Source organism: Hippocampus guttulatus, chromosome 9 (genome assembly GCF_054856545.1).
Source record: "Hippocampus guttulatus isolate MCC_2025c chromosome 9, RoL_Hgut_1.0, whole genome shotgun sequence".
In the NCBI taxonomy this organism is placed as follows: Eukaryota; Metazoa; Chordata; class Actinopteri; order Syngnathiformes; family Syngnathidae; genus Hippocampus; species Hippocampus guttulatus.
In genome coordinates, this window is record NC_141269.1 from 2,608,819 (window position 1) to 2,629,816 (window position 20,998).

General features: G+C 44.5%; 1 protein-coding gene and 1 long non-coding RNA gene across 2 annotated transcripts in view; one reads left to right on the forward strand and one right to left on the reverse strand.

The window, feature by feature from the left end:
- The window catches only part of LOC147199826 (uncharacterized), a 34,280-nt gene extending 24,541 nt beyond the window's left edge, over nucleotides 1-9,739 (forward strand). The window contains exon 3 of the long non-coding RNA XR_015101806.1: nucleotides 9,640-9,739. This is a non-coding gene — a long non-coding RNA (uncharacterized LOC147199826). The remainder of the gene's footprint in view (nucleotides 1-9,639) is intronic.
- A 4,529-nt stretch (nucleotides 9,740-14,268) lies between these two features.
- cyp4v2a (cytochrome P450, family 4, subfamily V, member 2a) lies at nucleotides 14,269-20,838 on the reverse strand. Its single transcript, XM_086120975.1, has 11 exons — nucleotides 20,615-20,838; nucleotides 19,913-20,025; nucleotides 19,137-19,222; nucleotides 18,172-18,362; nucleotides 17,808-17,877; nucleotides 17,591-17,717; nucleotides 16,916-17,074; nucleotides 16,543-16,645; nucleotides 15,763-15,897; nucleotides 15,197-15,376; nucleotides 14,269-14,911 (listed from the first exon to the last, which is right to left on the reverse strand). Exons 1-11 carry the CDS (start codon nucleotides 20,802-20,804, stop codon nucleotides 14,727-14,729), a joined length of 1,539 nt encoding a protein of 512 aa, XP_085977101.1. The 5' UTR covers nucleotides 20,805-20,838; the 3' UTR covers nucleotides 14,269-14,726.
- Nucleotides 20,839-20,998: the final 160 nt, after the last annotated feature.

Here is a 20,998-nt window from a genome sequence, read left to right on the forward strand (position 1 = left end):
CAAAGCATCCCTAATCAAATTACACCCAACCGTGGAGAAATTGCGCTGCAGCATCTTTGATTGCAACCATCGATCCTCATGTTAGCTTGCGTTTGATTTGAGTTTCCATGACCAACTTATACTGGCAGTTTACCAATAGTCAATGACCAATATGGCTGACATCATTCCGCCTCACCTTGGGGATGTTTTCTGATGAATGCTTCCTATAAGGAGCTTCCGTTTGATAGACTGTATGTGCTGTCTCAAAAAAGTTATGATCCGATTCAATTTTTGTGCCAAGTTGAACCTTGGGTCAAGGACAGCATAATTGGATTTTGGGGTATATCTAGTAGTGCATAAAATACACACTTTCTATTGTTATTCATGTCACAAAATGCGCTTCTTGAGTCAAAACAGTACCGAGAATCAGCGTTTAAGAGACGGGAAAAAATAGTGAGGTCGCTTATCGCTAGGCAGAGTTCAAATGGCACAATCCCTCACCGACCCATATGACAGTAAGTCTCACAATTCAAATTGTCAAATTTGACAGAAAAATGTGCCTCTGATGTCAAAATAGCGCGTCTTTAGCGGGAATTCCGAGGTCACTTGTCGCAAAGGAGGGCTCTTAGGAGACAATCATAACTCCCACGTGGCACGGTGAATCCTCCAATTCTGAGTTCAAGTCACAAAAAAACATGCCTCTAACATCAAAATAGTACAAAACAGAGTCTGAGATTTCTGTTGCGAAAATTGCGAGGTTACTTGTTGCTAAGCAGTGTTCTTGGGTCACCATCACAACTGCCCCATAACTCAATGAGTCTTACGATTGTGAATTCAACAACAAATACGAACACTGCAAAACGAAGCATGAGAGCTAGCTCTTTAGCAAGAATTGTGAGGGCTGCAGGCAAAGTTCATGAGGCACAATCCGATAAACGGGGTTTCCAGTACTGGATTGGCATCCTGTGGATGAAAGAAAATAACCCCCCCCCCCAGAGTTGTTAGTTTGCTGTGAAGAGAAGTTTGCTTTCAGTGTATTTTAACGTGTTCATACAGTAAGTGGTCACAAACTGACAACACGGAGGTAATGGAAAGTCTGTGTTGTTGACCGGCCGACAGGCGCCAGTAGAAGCCAAAACGGTTGAGAAGCGATGACACTGAACAAGCGGGACATTTTATTTATTTATTTATTTAAAGATGGACATATATTTTTGCTGGGTTTCCCCACCTGGGATTCCTGGCTAAAAGCCATCTCTCGCCAAAGGCCATTTCGCCCCGCAACCATCCACACGGAAGCAATTCTAATAGTATCATGAAAGGGTCCATGGAAGGACCGAAGGACTTTCAGTCATCCTTTTTACTCAAGTCAACAATCGTTTTAAAAGCAACAACTGCAAAACAATGATTTTTGTAACGTTTTCCAAATTGTCAATCACTGGGAGCACAGCACACAAATACGTTGCTCAACGATAGCCCCAGGAAGTAAACAAAACAACCCCCCAAAAAAAATTGCGGCCCCCCCCCAAAGCCAGTTAGTATAAAATTTGTCTGAAAAGACACAGGAAGTCTTCATTTTGGTCCCTCCAGAATTTTTTTTCATCCCTTTTGCTTTGAAAATGGCCATTTAAGTGTCTTTTTGGTCATCAAGAACCATAAAAACTCAATGTCATGGGATACAATACCCTTCAGCGCATATTCCTATGGGAATAGGCCTTCATATGCTTGGTCCGTTTTATGTATGGTCCTGTATTCATTTATGAGCGCTTATCCAGCCAATATGAAGGATTGCCATGGAATAAAGCAGCAACGCATACAGCGTATTGTCTACGACGGTGTGACAATATGGCGAGGAGCTGTTTGTTGAATGCGAAATGTATGAAGGCTTTAGCCCCCCGTTCTGCCGGCTTTCATCTAGCTGCCAAACTGCATTAGAATAATCCCCGTTCATGAAAATGTTTCATCCTTTTTTGTCTGTCACTTCACCCCCCTCCACTCCTCACACACACCCCCAAAAAAATAAAAACTACTCGTTATCCGTCCTGGGCTCAGATACAGCGCTTTTCCAATATGTGTTTTGTACTTAATACACAGTCTTCCCAAAAGCAAGCCTAAGTATAAAAGTGCAGAAAAATGAAAATAATCCCCATTTGTCCTTTTCCTGCCATGTAAACATCTGCCTGTCCATTCACATACATACTTCATGTCAACATACGTTTATACCGTCACATGCTTCGTTTTTGGTTAGCTTTATTAGTTTTAGTTTTTTCTTAATACAGTATATGGCGAGGCCCCGGTGGTCCAGTGGTTAGCACGTCGACTTCACAGTGCAGAGGTACCGGGTTCAATTCCAGCTCCATCCTCCCTGTGTGGAGTTTGCATGTTCTTCCCGGGCCTGCGTGGGTTTTCTCCGGGTACTCCGGTTTCCTCCCACATTCCAAAAACATGCATGGCAGGCTGATTGAGCACTCCAAATTGTCCCTAGGTGTGAGTGAGCGCAAGTGGTTGTTCGTCTCTGTGTGCCCTGCGATTGGCTGGCAACCGGTTCAGGGTGTCTCCCACCGACTGCCCGAAGACAGCTGGGATAGGCTCCAGCACCCCCCCCCCCCCCTTGTGAGGATAAAGCCGAACATGGATGTATGGATGGATAATATATTAAGTATTTGTTGAATGCGTAAAAAAAAAAGAAAATGTTAACCCACAACCGACCTTCCTTCTTGTGCAGCTACAGAAATACTAAAATAATGAACCCCAAAAGGTCATGTAGGATATTAGTTGAAAAGGTGTTTTCAAAAGCACGTTTGTTTTTATTTGTGGGCGGAAACTGGAGAAAACCCCGTACAGGCACGGGGAGAACATGCAAATTCCACACAGCAAAGCCGGGGCCGGATTCAAACCCACGACCTCTCCACTGTCATGCAAACATCTGCCCATCCATTCCCACACACTAATATCCTCTCTCCATTCACATATCCGTCCAACATACACCCAGCGGATGATAACCTCATTTAAAGGCCTCTATTACTACATGAGATTCCCGATAGGTCGCAAAGTAAATACAGCCTGAGCCGATCATTTTGACCGCGGGCGAGGCAAGAAGCAATAACTTGACGGTCGACTGGTGCATTTAACAGTCGGACCGAAAAGCTCCTTCCCTTTCAGGTTGTTGGGTTTTGTCCCCCCCCCCCCAGCATGCATCCGTTTCTACTTATGGGTGGCCGGGACCACTCACCACGCGGCGCTTTAGTGCACATGGCAGATAAGAGCTGCATGGATGTGGGGAAACCAAATTACGTGTGCGGCAATCGTATTAGATTGTACAGCAGCCGTTGATGGAATTGACCACCGGCGACTGTTCTCCACTGCGATGACTTTAGTCCATCTGGAATTTTTTTTCTTTTTTTTCTTTTTTAAGAAGGGCCGGGAGAGTAGGCAGTGTGGTGTACCTCAAGGAAGATATCCAGGCCCACTGTTCTGTTATGCGTTAAACTAAATGTATATGGGTGGTTCTCAGAAAGTAGAGAGCCCGAAAAATAAATACGGCTTGAAATCAAACCTTCCTGCAGTGTGCTATGAACAAAAAAAATAATAATAATAATTAAAGCCCTTTATTCACAAGAGCTTGTTGAATGTCACGGACTACTCCATTGTCACATATCGGAGCAATTATTACCTGGGCACCAAGCACTGAGCACTCAATTTTAACAAAAGAAATAAACAAATCCATTCGGGTTTTTTTACACAGCTCACCATAATGAGCCATTGTTTGCGTCAGGAGAATGTAGAACAACATGCCGGAATGAAAAGGCGGTGAAGGATGGTTGAGGGAATGGTGGAGGTGGGATCGTCGGGGGGGAGGGATGCCGTTGCAACCGTAGAGGTGATAGACCCAAACGTGCACGGGAAACACCTCTATTTATAGCGCGCGGCTTCTTCATGTAGACAGGAAGGCGCGCGAGCTGAATGATTGTGGGCGGAAAAAGGAAGGAGGTGGAAAGTAAATAAATAAGTAAACGCTTATACTTGTAGCTTGCCCACTTGCAGACTTTTATCAAATCATGAATCAGCATTGTGACACCACGACGGTACCGCGGCTCGTGTCGCCATATCACGGAGAATGAATGACATGCTAATGAGTCGCATCGCTCGTCGCCATTTTAGAAGTAGCAGCTATTTGAACGCAAGTAGTGGAGGCAGACACAAAGACGGGATACCATCCTCGCAGGAATATATATTCTTTATCCTCTACCAAAAAAAAAAAAAAAGACAAACCATCTTACTGAGTCGCTCGCAGTAGTTGAAGAAGTCGTCTATCCTTCTTCACTGCATCCAGGTGGCCAAATTGGGCAACACAGCGAATGAATTGCATCATCGAAACGGGGTGTCCACATACCTATTTTTTTTGTCACATTTATATGCGTATGGCAGTGTTATTTTCGGGTGGCACTCCCTTCATCTGCCGCTGTGATCCGAATACAGGATTACTCGACGGAATGTTCAGTAAGATTCTCAAACGCTGAGATAGTCAATAGCTCCAGCCCTCCGTTCATCTCAAACGTCATCGCAGGTGTCAAATGCAGGTCCAGAAAGTAAAAACCCCTGCCACAGTTCGGCTTTGGCCACAGCTGCTTCGACTCAACCGGCTGTCGGTTGAGCAGAAGCACACCTGTGGCCAAAGGGTTTTTATGTTCTAGCCCCGCGTTTGGCACCTCTGCCCGTTATTTTGTCATATTTTGTTTTCATCGTTTAATAAAACCCTTTCTTCTTTGTGTCCCATGGCAAAAAACTAAATGTTCCTCAAAATCTTTCATTTGCTCCTCAAATCAAGTCACTGATTAGCCAAAATGCTCCTCAAAGAAAAATAATGCGCATCGTGTAATCTTCTGCCTCCCCCCTCATGGGTCTGTCTGTTCACGTGCTCCCACCTGTCTATCCATTCACATACACCCATCGCGCTACGATGTGTGAGGCGCACGTGCCAGTGTGTGTGCCCGCATCTACGCCAGTGACAGGCTTTGTGTTGGCGTGCTGTGTGCTGTGAAATATCCTGAAATGGCTTGCCTGCGGGGCTCGGTGCAAGTCGGAAGCAAAACGTGACTCAGTGAAGCCAGTCTGGGATCTTACATAGCGAGACAGAGCAAGAACAATTTGAATGAGAAGCTTTGGGGTGAAAAAGATTGTGGGGGGGCGCAACTAGCGAGGAGGATGGGGGTGGCTGTTAGCCGCACGGGCTAAGCGCGTCACGTGCAGCTTTGAAATTGGTCCGTTTGTGTGCTGCTAAAAATAGCACGTGCCATAAATAGACGGGCGGCTTGGCTGAGCGAAGGACAAAATAAAACTTACAGTATGTGATCCCACTCCGATCCAACATCACACACACACATACATACACAAAAAAAAAAATCTAATCACGACGACAAAAGTGAGGAGATTATTTTGGGATGATGTCCGACGCTCCAGCCAAGCACACGGTGTCACCTTCGAAGAAATTCTTATTCGCAATGTCGATTTATATTGTATATTGTAAGACCTATATATTGTATTAGTGGTTTCTCTTAAAATTGCCTGAAATGAATGTCCATGTTTTATGATCCTTTTCCATTTCTATACATCCGGTACACTTTGAGAAACTGCATCTTAACAGCCATCTCTCAGACATGTGCGCCTTTACCTCCCGATCGTAAAAAACAGCCACAGGAGGGCGACCGATAGCCCTCTTGTGGCCCTTTTACGATCCACCGCACTACTGATAAACAGCACCCTCCATACCTGCTGCATGGTTGCCATTCAATCACAAGAAATCTACGAGTGTAACACTGAATGTGAATCAATATGACGCAGCTGCGTGAAAGATGCTAGGTGAACAACTGCTCCGCTCATAAAAAGCACACTTCGTCCACCCTGGATTGGTCGCTGGTCACCCGGGGGATTAGGAATGTATAGTTTGGAGTGAATTAACACTTACTTGACAATTAGCTATGTGAACCACTGCACTAGTAAAGAAAGGCAAGCTACAGATGGATCTGGACTGCGCAAGCAACTCTACACCACACGCTGCATAAAAACAGCATCGGAACCTGGTTGTAATTCGTCACGTTTATGTAGTAGACCGAGTTTACCCAGCGTGAATCAATACACGATGGCCTTGTAATTCGTGCGGGTATATTTGTGGCACTGCATGACCTAACAGAAGGAGGCTTTATTCACCGCGCAGCACATCACCACAGGCGCCAGTGACGCTGGTTACTACCACCCTTGCTGTTAATTACATTCAGGTGCTGCGCCGTCTTGACAACTTACCTTTAATTACTGACTAGATCTTTAATCGGGGGATCAATAGTGTAAAAGAACACCGTGGTCAATACTCGGGGATGCTCATGCTTAAGTGTAAAGGCAAATACATTAGTCGTGAACGTGACGCGTGCCGATGTGACGATGGCAGTTTTGACTTTCACGCAAACAGTGCGGGCAACCATCGGGTCAATGCGCCTTTCGCAAATCGCCTTGTGAGTGACAGGCTTTATTTAGCGTGAGTTTTATTCAGAGTGAGTTGAGTCACATAGCCGACGTTCGTACGAACTATCTGGAGTCCTTTCTAAGTCAAGATTCACAATCGCCTTGGGGTTTGCGATTGATTGGCAACAAGTTCGGGGTGTTATATCCGCCCGTCGTGAGGAACGTAGCGGTTCACATAGCTGCCGCTGATTCAAATGCTGTGGTGACCATTCTTGATCAATGGTACATTCACAACAGCCTTGTGATGCCTGACATTAGCACAACAAAGCTACTGTATTTTTAGCCTCAAGCTAGCTGGCCGCCCATTTCTGCTTTCAACTTGCTATGAAATTGATCAAAAGCTGCCGAGTAGCATTCTAGGTATGAGAAGACTTGTTCCGAACATCGGCGTGGTGAGCGTCCATTTTGAACAACTCACCCGAGTCTCATCGTGTTTTAGTCATCAGAGTGCCACGTTTAGCTCGTCGCCGTCACGTTACTGATATGAACCAAAGGGGCGTCAGTCAAATCGATTCACAATGCTGGTAAGTAGTGTGACTTTTATTTTTTAACATAGCGGTTCACAAAAGAAGTACACGTTTAAGTGTGGAGGCAAATAAATGAGTAGTGAATGGCGACTCCCGCCAGGCCTGTAGTTGTGACGATTAGAGGAGGCGGCGCGGCCAAGCGCAGTGGCACAGTGGTATCCATCGCTTTCGTGTGTGTCACTCAAAAATGAAATGCTACAGATTGCATAGACTGCATTTTATTTATTTATTTTTTCAGATGCAACCAGACAAAACAAAATCGGGTTATGGTTAAATCCCTTTGTGGCTGACAAAAGTGTGGAAGTGGAAATACAAGCAGTCTGTTTTCCCCTACATGGCTGCCAAGATCCCCGCAGGACTTGCCCCCTGCGCGACCATTTGTTTAGCTAATGTGTGCCCAAGCGCATCTTAAAGAGATCTCTTAGTGGATCAGCATGCGATGTTTCGCATGAGAGGTAACTAAGAGCTTTTATTTTTTTTATATATCAGGCTCTGGATAAAACGGTTGTCTTCCACCAAATAAAACTGATCTCACAAAAAAAAATCAACTAGCACACATTTTTTTACAAACTAAAATGCTAATATGTTACTAACATGAGATATAATGCACCAAAACTTGACCGTTCAAAAAGTGTCAAGATGTTTTTTGTCCTGGGACTTGTGAGGTCGCTTGTCACTAGGCAGAGTTCATAGGGCTGACTAAATAATGGTTCATTTAAGATAAGGAAATTGAGTTGGACCCAATCATAGTCATTTTGTTCAATTATCCGTAATAAATTACGTTGACCCAACCGAAGTGCGTTAAGACAGACCAAAGAATTTTATTTAACACTAAACTAAAACCATATTACTCTGCAGAAATTTTTTTCATTGTTTTTTTTTTTTCAAGATCGTGAAACAGCTTCTCCCGCCCCCCACATTGTATTCTGCACTATACATACTCTGTGTCAGTCATACCCACTAGTTAGACTCCATCGTCAGCGTCTTCACCAATGTAGACTCTTTTCTCGTTTTTACAGTGGTTACATTTTTACACTTGCTTAATTTAAAATGTTCAAACGTTCTTCAATACGAACACATTGGAACAGATTGCAAATGCTGTGAGAAGAACCTTGACTGTCCGGTCGGGCAACGTACCCCAAGGACAACCGTGATTGAATGTACTGTACTTTTTCCTTTTTCTTTTTCTTTTTTTTTTTTCCTTTTTGGGCTCCAGCCCAGCAGAGAAAAAGAGCGCAGTCCTCGTAACAAGCGACGCCCAAACCGAGGCGCTTGTCGTTGCTAACAAATGGCGGCAACGCGGTGGAGCGCGTATTCGCTGAGGGATGGCCAAGGAGATGGAGCGGATGCTCCTTTGGGGGGGTGGACAAGGAGAAGCAGCGTTGAGCACAGCGGGCAGCGCAAGCATCCGTCAGCGCCCCGTTCGCTTTGTCCTACGCTTGTGTGTCTGTCAGCAAGAGCTTCCCTACATGGCCATCAATCTACCTTGATGGTCTTCAGCAAGCTAATGTACAGAACAACCTCTCGGCGTGCTGCACTTTTATGGTCATATGGGTTGAAGGCAAAGAAGAAGTTGAGTCGCAGTGAGTGAGTTTCCCTCCATGGTTATCAATCTACGCCGATGATCCTCAACAAAATGATGCGCAAAGAAACCTTTTTCCCCTCCATGGCCATCAATCTACTCCGGTGATCTTCAACGAGGTGCTGGGCAAAGAAACCTGACAGAGGGTCAAGACTTTTGTGGTCACTTGTGTGGAAGGCAAAGAAGTTAAATTCCACTGCGTGAGTGAGTGAGTTTCCTCACGTGACCATCAATCTACCCTGATGGTATTCCGCAAAGCTACTAGGAGGTTGAGTTGCAGTGCGTGAAAGTGTCCACATGACCAGCAATCTACTCTGTGATCTTTATTGAAGCGACTGTACACAAACATTAAACGGAATTTTCGTCGAGGTGCCACCCCCATCTGGGTTGAAGGCAAAGAAAGAGTCATTTTGTGGCAATGTGATCGCACCTGGCCATCGAGCCGCCCTAAAATACTTGACGCAAATCACCCAAGTTGAAGGAATGGAAAAATTCCACTCGCTTTTCCTTCAACCTTTTTTGTGAACTTGCAAACAAAACCTCCAAAGACCTAAAACCCCTTGCCAAACTTTCACATCAAAACTTCGAAGACTCCTTGAATGAATGATGGCAATTTTCCGCGGATACGCGGAAATCCGCCGTTTTATTTCTTAAATTGATCATTTTTGTGAATCGTCTAAATCCGTTGAGAAAATTTTAGGGGAGGTCAGGTACCTTATCGTCGAGTTTTCACGAGCTCTCCCAATCAGTCTTTCCATCTTCCGATTGTAAACAGCCCTGCGATTGGATGTGTATGATGTCTTACTTGTTGTGATTGGTCGCCCGTCCAGGCCACGCCCCTTTCCGCTTTTTTTCATCACTAGCCATTGCCATCCCTGAAATATTCCACCGCCACTTGACCTTGTTTCCGAGCATAGCTAGCCCGTATCACGTGACGGGTGGTCTTCACCAACATGGCGCCCCCCCCCCCACATGACCCGCTAAAGCACGTACATGTGTGCCTTTTAAATATGTGATGGAATTATTCATTGTTTGCAGACATGCTGCTATTTTTGGTCATCACAAGTGCGCTAAAGGTAGCAGCGAGCGGCAGGTTGGTGAAATATTGATGCGCTGCACGCAAAGGATACATTGGATCCTCCCCTCCGGCGACAAGACGCCGCCGCTGTGAAGGTATGTCACATGAATGATACAAGCGGCGTTTGTGGGCGGACGTCGCAAGTCATCCGCGGATACGATGACGGGCGCGTGGATGTTGTTACTCATTACACTTGACAGTCCCGTTTTACGCACTCAAAAAAAACTGTTGCGTCAAAAAAGGGACCGACCCGCCACTTGCGTTTTTTTGTTGTTGTTGTTTTTTTTTTTCAAACAACTTTCAGGGTTGTTTTGCACAAAACGACACAACCTTTTGGGGTTGCTTTGTGCAGAACGACTCACTTTTGGAAAGTTGGGTCAAATTGACCCAAATATGGTTATTGGTGTTAAAAACTGTGGGTCATTTTTGACTCAACATTTTTTAGAGTGGAAAAACAACAATCATGTTCATTCATTCACACGGCATGTTTGTCCATTCGTTTTTGTCTATTCACATTGCTCGTGACATAACATCCGTCCACTCGCAGCCACGCGTCACGTAAACGCGTCTGCCATTCCCATGCCCACGTCATAGAAACATTCCTCATTCCCATACAGCGCACACGTGATCCAAACCGCGGCCTCTGTCCGTTCGCCAACACGTCGAGAGCCGTCAAAGTGAAACGTGGCTCACATTCGCCGAACGCCCGCGTTAATTAAGTTCACGCCACATTTTAAAGGTTAACATAACACGCGTGCTGTGTGTCGCCTGCTAACGGGTAACGACGACGACAACATAATGAACATAACGACGTGTTGGCAATCATCAAGAGACGATTTAAGAATAAAAATAATTTGGTTGGGGTTTTTATTTTCATTTTTCTGGCTGTGAAAAATGACCTGGTGTGGAAAAAAAAAGGAAGAAAAATCCCGTCATGGAAGCAAAAATAAAAATTGCAATACCAAGATATAAAAGAGTGTGTGTGCATGTGTATGTGTGTGTGTGTATAAATATATATAATTAAATTAATAAATTAGCATATTCAAAATGGTATGTATCTGTCTACGTAAGATTACAATTACAATATATTTTCTAAGCTTGACCACCACCCTCCCTCCCCCCCCTCCCAGTTCCAAAATCCCATCTGCGCCCTTGGTGTGTGCCCACCAGCTGTCATGTCACCGGGGGCTCAGTGGTGAGCTGGAAAATGGAGGAAGCAGCTCAGTGCGCTGTGAGATTTGCACACATGCACTAACACACACACACACACACACACACACACACACACACGCGCGGATGCACACACGCTTGTTGATGAAACCTCACTCACCGTTGAGGGCACTGCTGCCTGGCTTCTACATGTCAACACTACACACACGCGCACGTAGAATTTTAGGCACAATCTACAGGTAAACATAATCTATACCAGGGGTGTCAAACTCATTTCACATGGTGGGCCACATACGGCCTCGGTAGATGTCAAGTGGGCCGGACCATTAAAATGATACCATACTTTGCTATAAATAACCAAAACAATATGTCTAACCTTTGTTTTGGTATAAAGAAGCACAAGAACATTAGGAACATGTTGAAATTTAATGAACGTATCTTTTACAAAACATTTCACGAAGCACCTTACATTTCCTTCGGCAATTTTCTTTTATCATTCACATATATGCATTGCAACTGATCCCACTGATTGTACAAACTTTAACAATTAATTGGTTTTGAAAAATATAGTAATGCACGTTAAGATTAAATGAGATTTGTAAAGAAAAGAAGTTTTAAACCATTTACACGTGCATATAAAATCTAAATGTAATCCCTGCCTACACCTTACAAACTAAGGAGAGTGCTATTAAATGTGTAAATGTGAGAGTGCTATTGATAGCGTCTGCTGTCATGGGTCTGTCTCAGTGACGGACTGAGGCTGCTGTTGTCTTCTTCTCTGATCAAAACAGTGTCCCCTAGCGGATACTCAATGAATTGCACCTCATTAAAAATATTAATTCTGTGTCTTTTATGCATTTTTTCCCACTTTTAAATTATCCTGCGGGCCTGATTGAACCTTCTTGCGGGCCGATTCCGGCCCGCGGGCCGTACGTTTGACACCACTGATCTATATACACACACACACACTATGTCCAGTATTTCAGTATCGACACAAACATGATACACGCACACGCACGCTCTCAATACAGTTTCCACTAAATGCCTGTACAGTGACAGCAGAACTGCATGACTGTCCGTGTTTTATGTTATGTGTTGTGTTTATGATTTTACGTTATGTTAACTGTTTTGTTAAGCGCTTTGTTACAGCTGCCGCTGTTGTGAAAGCGCTATATAAATCAGCATGTATTGTATTGTATTGTATACATTTTATTGACATGCACACACCTCCTTCATATCAATACGTATAAGAGATGTTTTTTCTGGGACGCCCCCTGATAGATTGCGCCCTGGGCTACCGCCCACTTTGCACGGAGCAAGAAGCGGCTTTGCAAATGTCTCTCATCTATCTCAGCAATAAACTTTCCTTTCTTCTATAATGCGTTGCTGCCTCCCTGTGGACATTAGGGTGAACTACAGCATGTTGGAAAAGTAGGCCAGTGCAGTCGTGCTGCAAGTCACCACCACCACCGTCATCATCATCATCGTTCAACTTGATGCAACTTCATCCGCTTCCTCGTCGCCACCATCCTCCATCTCCTTCCCATTCATTGCATCTTCATCTTCAGCGTCCTCTTTGTCATCCTCCACCTCCTGGTTTTCTTTATCCTCCTCTTCCTCCTTGCCTTTTGATCTTCATTCTTATCATCCTCTTCATCATCCTTTTATCTTTCTGATGAATGTCGAATTGGTTCCTCTGACCTTCCCCATCCTCTCCATCACCTTTCCCTTTGTCATCTCCGTCTTCTTCCTCCTCTCGTCCATTTCAATATCTCCGCCCTCTTCATCTTCGTCCATTTAGCCTCATGTTCTTCTTCATTCTCATCTTTCTCAGCTCTGCCGTCCTCTTTATCATCCCTTTCCTCATCTTCAACCCCATTCTCCTCATCATCTTCATTCGGACCGTCCACCTCTTCATGTTTTCCATCCAACGGTTCTTCATCCCATCCCCCAATTCATCACGATTGTGTGCCTCGTCGTTCTTCGCCTCATATCCTCGCCGTCTTCTTTATCCTCCCCTTCCTCGTCTCCATCATTTCCTCTTTTTGATCGCCGCTCGCATCTTCCTCCTCCTGTGCTTCATCCTCCTCCTCATTTTTTTCCAACCCATTCTTTGTCTACATTTTCTACTCTTCCCTCTTTTTTTTTTGTCTTCTTGGACTACTTCTTGAATGCACATTTGTTTCCATTCGCCAGTTTTCCAAACATTTACTCCATGCGACAATCATCAGTTGTAACGACGAGTAAAATCAATTGATTGTACGTGAAATGTTCATATTTATCGTAAGATGGGGGAGGAAAGAAAAAGAATCAAGAACATTGCCCACGTGTGTATTGCATTTGAGATTCCGGCATAATGGAACGGTTCCGGCTCTCTGAATATCTCGGCCGGCATTGATTAGGCGGCGCGTTGAATAATTGAAACAATCCTCTTCCATTCATCATCCGCTGACCTCTCTTGTGACGTAATGGATCGGGGTCGTTTGTTACGCCGTCCTGCCATCGGGGCTACTGACCATTCGTCCTCGTTGACCTCAATGGGCCACCGCGGTCACACTTAAACATCAAGATGATCATGATGAAGTTGTTTTGATGATAAAAATGTATTTTTGGCAGAATTCTTGCACTTAGTGTACAGCGACGGCCTCAAGAGTTTTTCTGTGGTGATAAAAACTGTCCGTCTCTTTTCGGCTTCCTAAATCAACCGTAAAACAGAAACTGCAGAGAACACAAAGCTAGCCAAGCCAATTCAAAGTAGCTTTTATTACGATTCTGACTCAGGCTAGCCGGCATTAGCATTGCACCAAGCGTCTATGGAGGTCAGTTATGCTTCAACGCAACTTAAAAAGTCACCCGATGGTCCCCGGCGAGTCTTTGGGATTTTGCGACCTTTGCGCTGTTCGTGTATAAACGAGACAACATGCAGCAGACTTGGGCACAAATGTGCGTAATTGTGCTCAAGATAGTGACTAATCTGCTCTTTTATGTCGCCTTTTGAACATGCTAGTGTTTTGTGGCTTATCTTTACACACGTGTTATCAGCATGGTCAAGAGAGAGGAAAAAAAATTCCATCTCACAGATTGCCATGCACGGGGGATTGCTCCGTTTACGCTTTTACGATACGTTGCAATCCATTTATATCAATTTGGGGACATATTTTTCAACCTTGTTTTTGTCAAGCTCCAATTCTGCCGCGTTTCAACTTCAAAGGGAAAAAAAAGAAAAGACCGGCCATTTCGGAAATACTGATTTTATGATATTGATATTGATTAAAAAAAAAACCGCCTTTGGTTTAACAGTGTATGTGTGTGTGTGTGTATCGTTAAATCAATAAATTAGCATATTCAAAATAGCCGTGGACATCCCAAAAATAATTGTCAAATACTGTGTGCCGACAAAAGACAAAATGGGTCAGACATAAATTTCATTTTTTTAATTGCAAAAGAAATATGCAGCATATATTTGTACACAACGCAATGACATAAATACTTATGTCTTGAAAAATCATTTTGTGTTTTTCTTTAATTCTTGGTTCATTTGAAAAAGGGGTTAAACTAAAATGTTTAACCACAATTTAAAAAAAGTTAGAATTTGATTTAAAAAAATATGCAGTTTTAAAATTAAACAAGTTAAATGTCAAAGGAAATCATACATCAAAATTTTAGTATGAATTGGAAAATGTTTTGCCGCGTTTTAACTAATATAAACTAGTATACTATAGGATATTTGGAATCACTAATTACGGGCACAAATATATCTGAATTGGCAAAAAAAAAAAAAAAAGGAACTTTTATGCTTCTAATTCTACAAAAACAAACAATTTTAAGACAGATCACAAGTATATTGATTATTTACATGTAAAAGTTCATTCATTTCTCAGAGAAGAAGCGTCGTCGAGGCTTTGTCCCGCTTTTCCAACTGGATCCAGACGCCACATTCGGGCCGCAGGATGAGGCCAGCCGTTGGACACAGATCCTCGCGGGACTGGCTGGTTTTCACGTTAAATTTACGCAAAATGGATGATAAGACCACCTTTTCCTCCATGATAGCAAAGCGCTGACCTGCCGGAGTGGAAAACAATGAGGAAATAAAGCTTTAGCGGATTAAATTGTACCAACTTTAGCATGAGCATACGGAGAAGCATTAGCTTTAGCGTGAGAGGTATTAGCATTAGCGAGAGATGTATTAGCTTTAGCGCGATGAGAACCATTGATATTAGCAAGAGGAGCATTAACGTTAGCATCGGTGTTGCCATTAACATGAGCATTAGCATGAAGATAATTACAAGTATCTGCGTTAGCTTTAGCATTCTCATGAGCGCAACGATCCACAACTTCCATTCTTACCGATGCAATTGCGGAGTCCGGCAGAAAAGGGGATGTATGCGTAGGGTGGTCTCCCCGCCAAATTTTCCGGCAGGAAGCGTTCAGGCCGGAATTCCTCAGGCTCGGGGAAGTAGCGAGGATCTCGGTGGAGAGCGTAGGTGATGATGACGGCGTTGGTGCCACTGGGCACTTTAAAACCATCTGGCAAATTTAAAAAAGTTAAAAATAAAAAAGTTTTTTTTGTTTGTTTGTTTTGTTTTTAGTCAGCCTCCTGAATAACACCAGAATTGGCATCGTCTGGAATGAGTGAAACTATTTTACAAAAGTTGGAAGGCAGTTTAAAATCAAATTGGTACATTTTGCCCTCGCTGGCCACCATACATGGCTACATGTAGCGGGAAGCACGGCTAACAAAATAGAGAAAAACAAATCAGATATTTGGATTGTACATCTGGAACCGCCCTAAAAACACTATATTGGCTACTTTGTTTACAGTTTTTTTTTTTAAATGCAGACCATTAAAAAAAAACACACACAATGGCCGCCATACACAGGAATGGTTCTAATCGCTCATCGCTCATACTTACTGATTTTGGTGTCTTCACGGAGGCTGCGTGCGAAGAAAGGTACGGAGGGATAAAGGCGCAGGGCCTCTTTAATGACGCACTCCAAGTACTTGAGCTGCTTCAGGTCTTCCATGCTGGCCATGCGTTCCGACGCACCTTTAGACACGGGGGGGAAAAAAAGCCACATAGCCCCTTCAGAAATCCAGACAAAGTTGGTGGATCACCCCTACTCGCTAAAAACTGTTTGTTTGTTTTTTTTTGGGGGGGGGGGGGTGCAACAAACTTTTCCGAAGATTTTAAACAGTTCACCCCTATCCATGTCTCGCTACAGTAAGTTATTTTGACAGTATGTCACATCACAGCATTTTTCGTGTCAGCTGTGTTGATTTGATCAGTTCCAGTATTGCCATTTAATGTACAGTTTACACACACATTTCACAGAATTTCACTTATTGCTGGGGTAGTCTGAAAGGTAACCCCCACGACGGGGGTGTGGGGGGGGGGGCGGTTACGGCATTCCAACGATGCCTTCCACGCACCCCTTTCGTTACCCCGCCATCTGAAGCCTTGCAAGGCACATCAAAGCAGCTGAGAGCAGAACTGAATCATGTTTTGTGTGTGTGTGTGCGTGTGTGTGTGTGTGTTTTGGCTTTTTGCATTTTCACAGCTATCAGTTGCCCGAAGCTCCACTCCAAAACAAACACATTAGAGGCTATGAGTCAGAGAGAGAGAGTGTGTGCGCGTGCGTGTGCGTGTGCGTGTGCGTGTGCGTGTGCGTGTGTGTGTGTGTGTGTGTGTTACCAAACACTTCCTGAAGCTCGCGGTGAACTTTGTGGTGCACGTCGGGGTGAGAGCCCAAGAGATGAAGGGCCCAGTTCATCGCGGCTGCCGTCGTGTCGTGGCCCTGCGAAAAACAACAAATGCAACAAACAACACATAAGACTAATTCCGAAAAAAAAAAAAATAGCCGCATCTAAATGCAAACTATAGCGATGTTACTCGCGCTGCGACGCCGTTGGGCTCGCATATTCTCCGATTTTATTGGTATATATTTCTTTTATTTGTACTTTGCTTGCTGCTCAAAGACGGCTGGGATGGGCTCCAGCCCGCCCCGCCCTGCGACCCCTCATGAAGCTAAGCGGCCACGAATGAATATGAATGAAGGTGTAGCAACCCTGAACATGAAGGTGTCCACTTCCTCCTGGATGTCCCGGTGGCTCATGGTGTTTCCGTCCTCGTCTTTGGTCTCGAGCAACATGTCCAGGAACGCCCGCCTCTTCCTGGGCTTCGATTTGTCCTCCAGTTTCAGACTCTGGGCTCGCTCCCGAATCACCTGACAGGAGTTCACTCGTTTCAGGCTCCCTGAACTGAGAGTTCAAATGGTCTACTAAAAATACACAATGTATGTGTGTGTGTATCCTTCTCTCTATTTATCTAGAGAAAGAGAGACACGCACTCCCTAGATCACCGGTGTCAAACTCAAGGTCCGGGGACCACATCTGACCCGCCACGTCATTTTATGTGGCCCGCGAAAGCGAATCATGTGTGTCAAATCTGTACTGAAATGTCAGATTGTCACGTCATAAATAATGTTGAGATTTTGCGGTAATTTTATTACCCTGTTTACACTCGCTTGAGCAGACCATTAGAGTGGACTTGACTGATTTCAAAACCAGTTGGTATTGTGTACAAGTAATAATGCGAGGAGAGTTTTGGGGGGGGGTTTTGGGGTTTTTTTGTTATTTGTTTTTGTAGTTTCACCGTCATACGGCATAACTCCAAAGTGGCCTGTGACAAAAATGAGTTTGACACCCCTGCTCGAGACACACATACACACACACACACTTACCTCGTATGTGAACGAATGTAGCAATTTGAGCGTACTGTCGTGCATGTTCCCCTCGCCAAAGTATTTATACGTAAAGTCGGGCCAAAACCATGGCGCCCTCTGTCTGCGACTGATGATGTCACTCATTCTTGTTGAAGCAAACACAAAAGCATCGAATTATTTCCTTAAACTGCGCAATACTTTTTTTTTTTTTTTTTTAATGCACATTTAAACGTACTTGTAGACACTCTGGACATATTCGGACTCAGAATTGCTTTGGGCGTGGATTTTCCTTCCCATGGCAGTTTCTACAAAAGAGATGCAAAATTGCAAAATCATCAACTTCTGCGGGCAGAGGGGTCACCTGCCCCACGCGACTTCTGCTCATACGCTGGGATTTCCGCACTGCCGAATCAGTTATTTTATTGGACGTAAATGAGGCCGCGTAGCCCCCTGCCCCCAGTTGCTACATGGGAAAGGCATAATAAGACCCAAATGCAAACCGCATTTATTTTATCCGACTTTTGGGCCAAAACCGATTCGGCCCCCGTAAATTCTGCTGAGCAACCGTCGTTTGTTGCCAGTTCCAATAGTACACCGACCGCAGATGATGTCCAGGGCACACAGCGTGACATAGTTGAAGCAGTTGAAGGCGCCTCTGCCCGCCTGGGAGGCCAACTTAGTCACCAGGACCTCGGCCTGCTCGTTCATCACTTCCAGGAAGTCCTGCAGGATGGTGAAGTGGAAGGTGGGTGTCAGCATCTTGCGCCGTTGGCGCCACTTTGGCCCTGTGCTGTCAAAATTTCAAGCAAAGTTAGTCAATTCGGCCCTCGGGATCGTTTGGACGAAGGGTGACATTCAGGCGCCGTGAGTACACGCGCCAAAAATAAAAAAAACGATACCAGAACAGCGACACGGGAGGTCCGCCATCTTGCGGAGGGAATGAGAAAAGGACTCGCGTGTTGGGCAGAGCTGCGAGCGCAGCTGCGGCAGTCGTATGCTGCGACATCATGTACGATTGTACGGTAAACAGACCTTGTTTGAGAAACATGATGTGACCGGATTGATAATTTCGCAATCGCCGGTGTATAAAACGGCAAAGCTTCCGCGAAAAATGTTCGCACAGCCCGCGCCTCATCGGTTCATTCAATTGAATTGGGATCAAGCCTTGCCTTTCAATCGATCCACATTTCCCTCATGATTATCGCCCACGTCCTATTTTTGTAGCGGCGCAGGTGTTCCTCGCTTGACAGCTACGATCGTCTTTTCATCGAATCCATCGTAATATCGTTATCGAGATATGAAATTTTGGCCATAAATGCTTTGGCATAAGTGACCGTTTTTGGGGTGGAAATTCGCCCCTTGACACGAGCGTCACATATCGACATCACCGATCCACGGAAAAATTCTCAGGAAAACCAACAGGAAGTCGTCTTGTTTGCTCGGAAGTAGCCATTTTGGATGAATTGCAGGATTTTGATCAACTTCTACTCACGTACGTGCACGAAACTTTGTTGCCCATGCCATTCCATGTGGAGAACGGCTTCAAAGTTTGGCATTTCCGTACCTGGTGAGCAGACCGGTTCCAAGCCAGGGATGGAGGAAGCTGTAAGTGATCGATTTATCCATGTGGGCAGGGTTGCTCACAATTGGCTGGAGGGAAAACGTGAATTCAACAAAACATAAGTAAACTGGCATCGAATATATGCAGTGCGTCTGGAAAGTGCTTCGTCTTTTCGCCATTTTGTTACATTGCCTCTGTCAGAAATGGAGTATACGTATTTTATTGCTCCAAATGATACACTCCTGAACCACGTACAATAAATTGGGTTCAGATTTGCTCCGTTTGCTCTGATCCTCCTTGAAATGTTTCTCCTGCTTTTTTGTAGTCAAACCAAAGACGTCGTTGAAGGTCCGTAAACCTCCAAGACGGTTTCGTCTCAAGGCGCAGATGTAGAGCAGGGGTACGGAAAATTTGACCTGAGGGAAAAAAAACAAAAAAATCCTATCTCCAAAAGCTCTCAAGTCAGGTCAGTCTTATCTCAAGGCACCGCAGTATAGACTTTGATCCCTGTTGCATCACATTTGGATTCTTATTTTATTTAATCATTCATTTATTTATTTGAGCACAAAATAATTTTTTAGATCCGTTTTTACTCCCGCCTCCCTTGCCTGCTCCTCTGTGATTCCTTTTTACCACCACACCACCACAAATACCTCAAATCGTGAGCATGAGAACCATCACTTTGTCTTGCGGGCGACCCCCCAAACAAAATGTGGAAAAACTGAAGTGGTCTGTATACTTTCCTGACGCACCGCCGCTCTGTAATGTGTATACTATACCTCGACAGTTTCTGCGTGATAAAGAATCACAAAGGGCACGGTCCCAAGCCAGAGTTTAATCAGCGGCGCATCGCGGAACTCTTCCACATAACCCTGAATTTGCCCAAAGAACTCTGCAACACAAGATAAACATCTGTGTACATCTGGGGTTCTCAAATTTTGGGGGTGTGCAAAATCATTGGCAACGAACAGTTGTATTGGTTTCAAAAACATTTCTTTAACTGTTACATTAACATTTCATCTTGGGAGGGGGGTCGGGGGGGGGAAGTATTTTCGTAAGAGTGTGTGACTTTTGCCCCGACAAATTTGCCTTTTTTTTTTTTAGCAAAAAAACAACAACGTTATTCTCATAACATTAAAAAATAAAAACAAATCTAAAAAATTATGAATTTGTTGCTGGAAAAATGTGATTTTTTTTTGCAATTGAACGCAGGCAACTTTTATGGCATGCGCATGTACACTTTTTTCTTAAAACCAAAAAAAACGTTATTCTCGTAACATTAATAAATAAATACAAATCTAAAAAATTATGAATTTGTTGCTGGAAAATGTGACTTTTTTTTTTTGCAATTGAACACGCAACTTTTATGGCATGCGTGCGTACACGCGGTCGTGAAGTTTAGATTCATAAAGCAGTCCGAGGGAACATTTCTTCAAGAATTCACTGCAAAGTGTGACAACCGGAGCACGGCGTCCACTCACCTACCGCGTCGGTCTTCAAGTCCAGCGCATTGCCGATGAATGGGTACGTGCGGCAGACGGCCGGGATCGGCTTCATGACCACCCATTTTTTCAGATATCCACTCAGCTGTTTGTAGGTGAGCGCCACCAGGGCGAGAAGCACGCCGACGCCCAGAAACGGCACCGACACGCTGGCGGGTACGATCGCCATGTTGTTGGACTGTCGCGAAGTGCACGATGGAAGCGGGCGGGGTTACATATAAGCCAGTAGCAGGCGGGGTGAGCGGAGCTGACCTCAGCCGCACTTTGTGCTGTTTGTCTTTGACTGCAGAGAGGTCGGAGTGCTTCAACTTTTTTATGTAATGATCAGAGTCGCCGTCACACGGGGAGGCAAACCAGCCAATC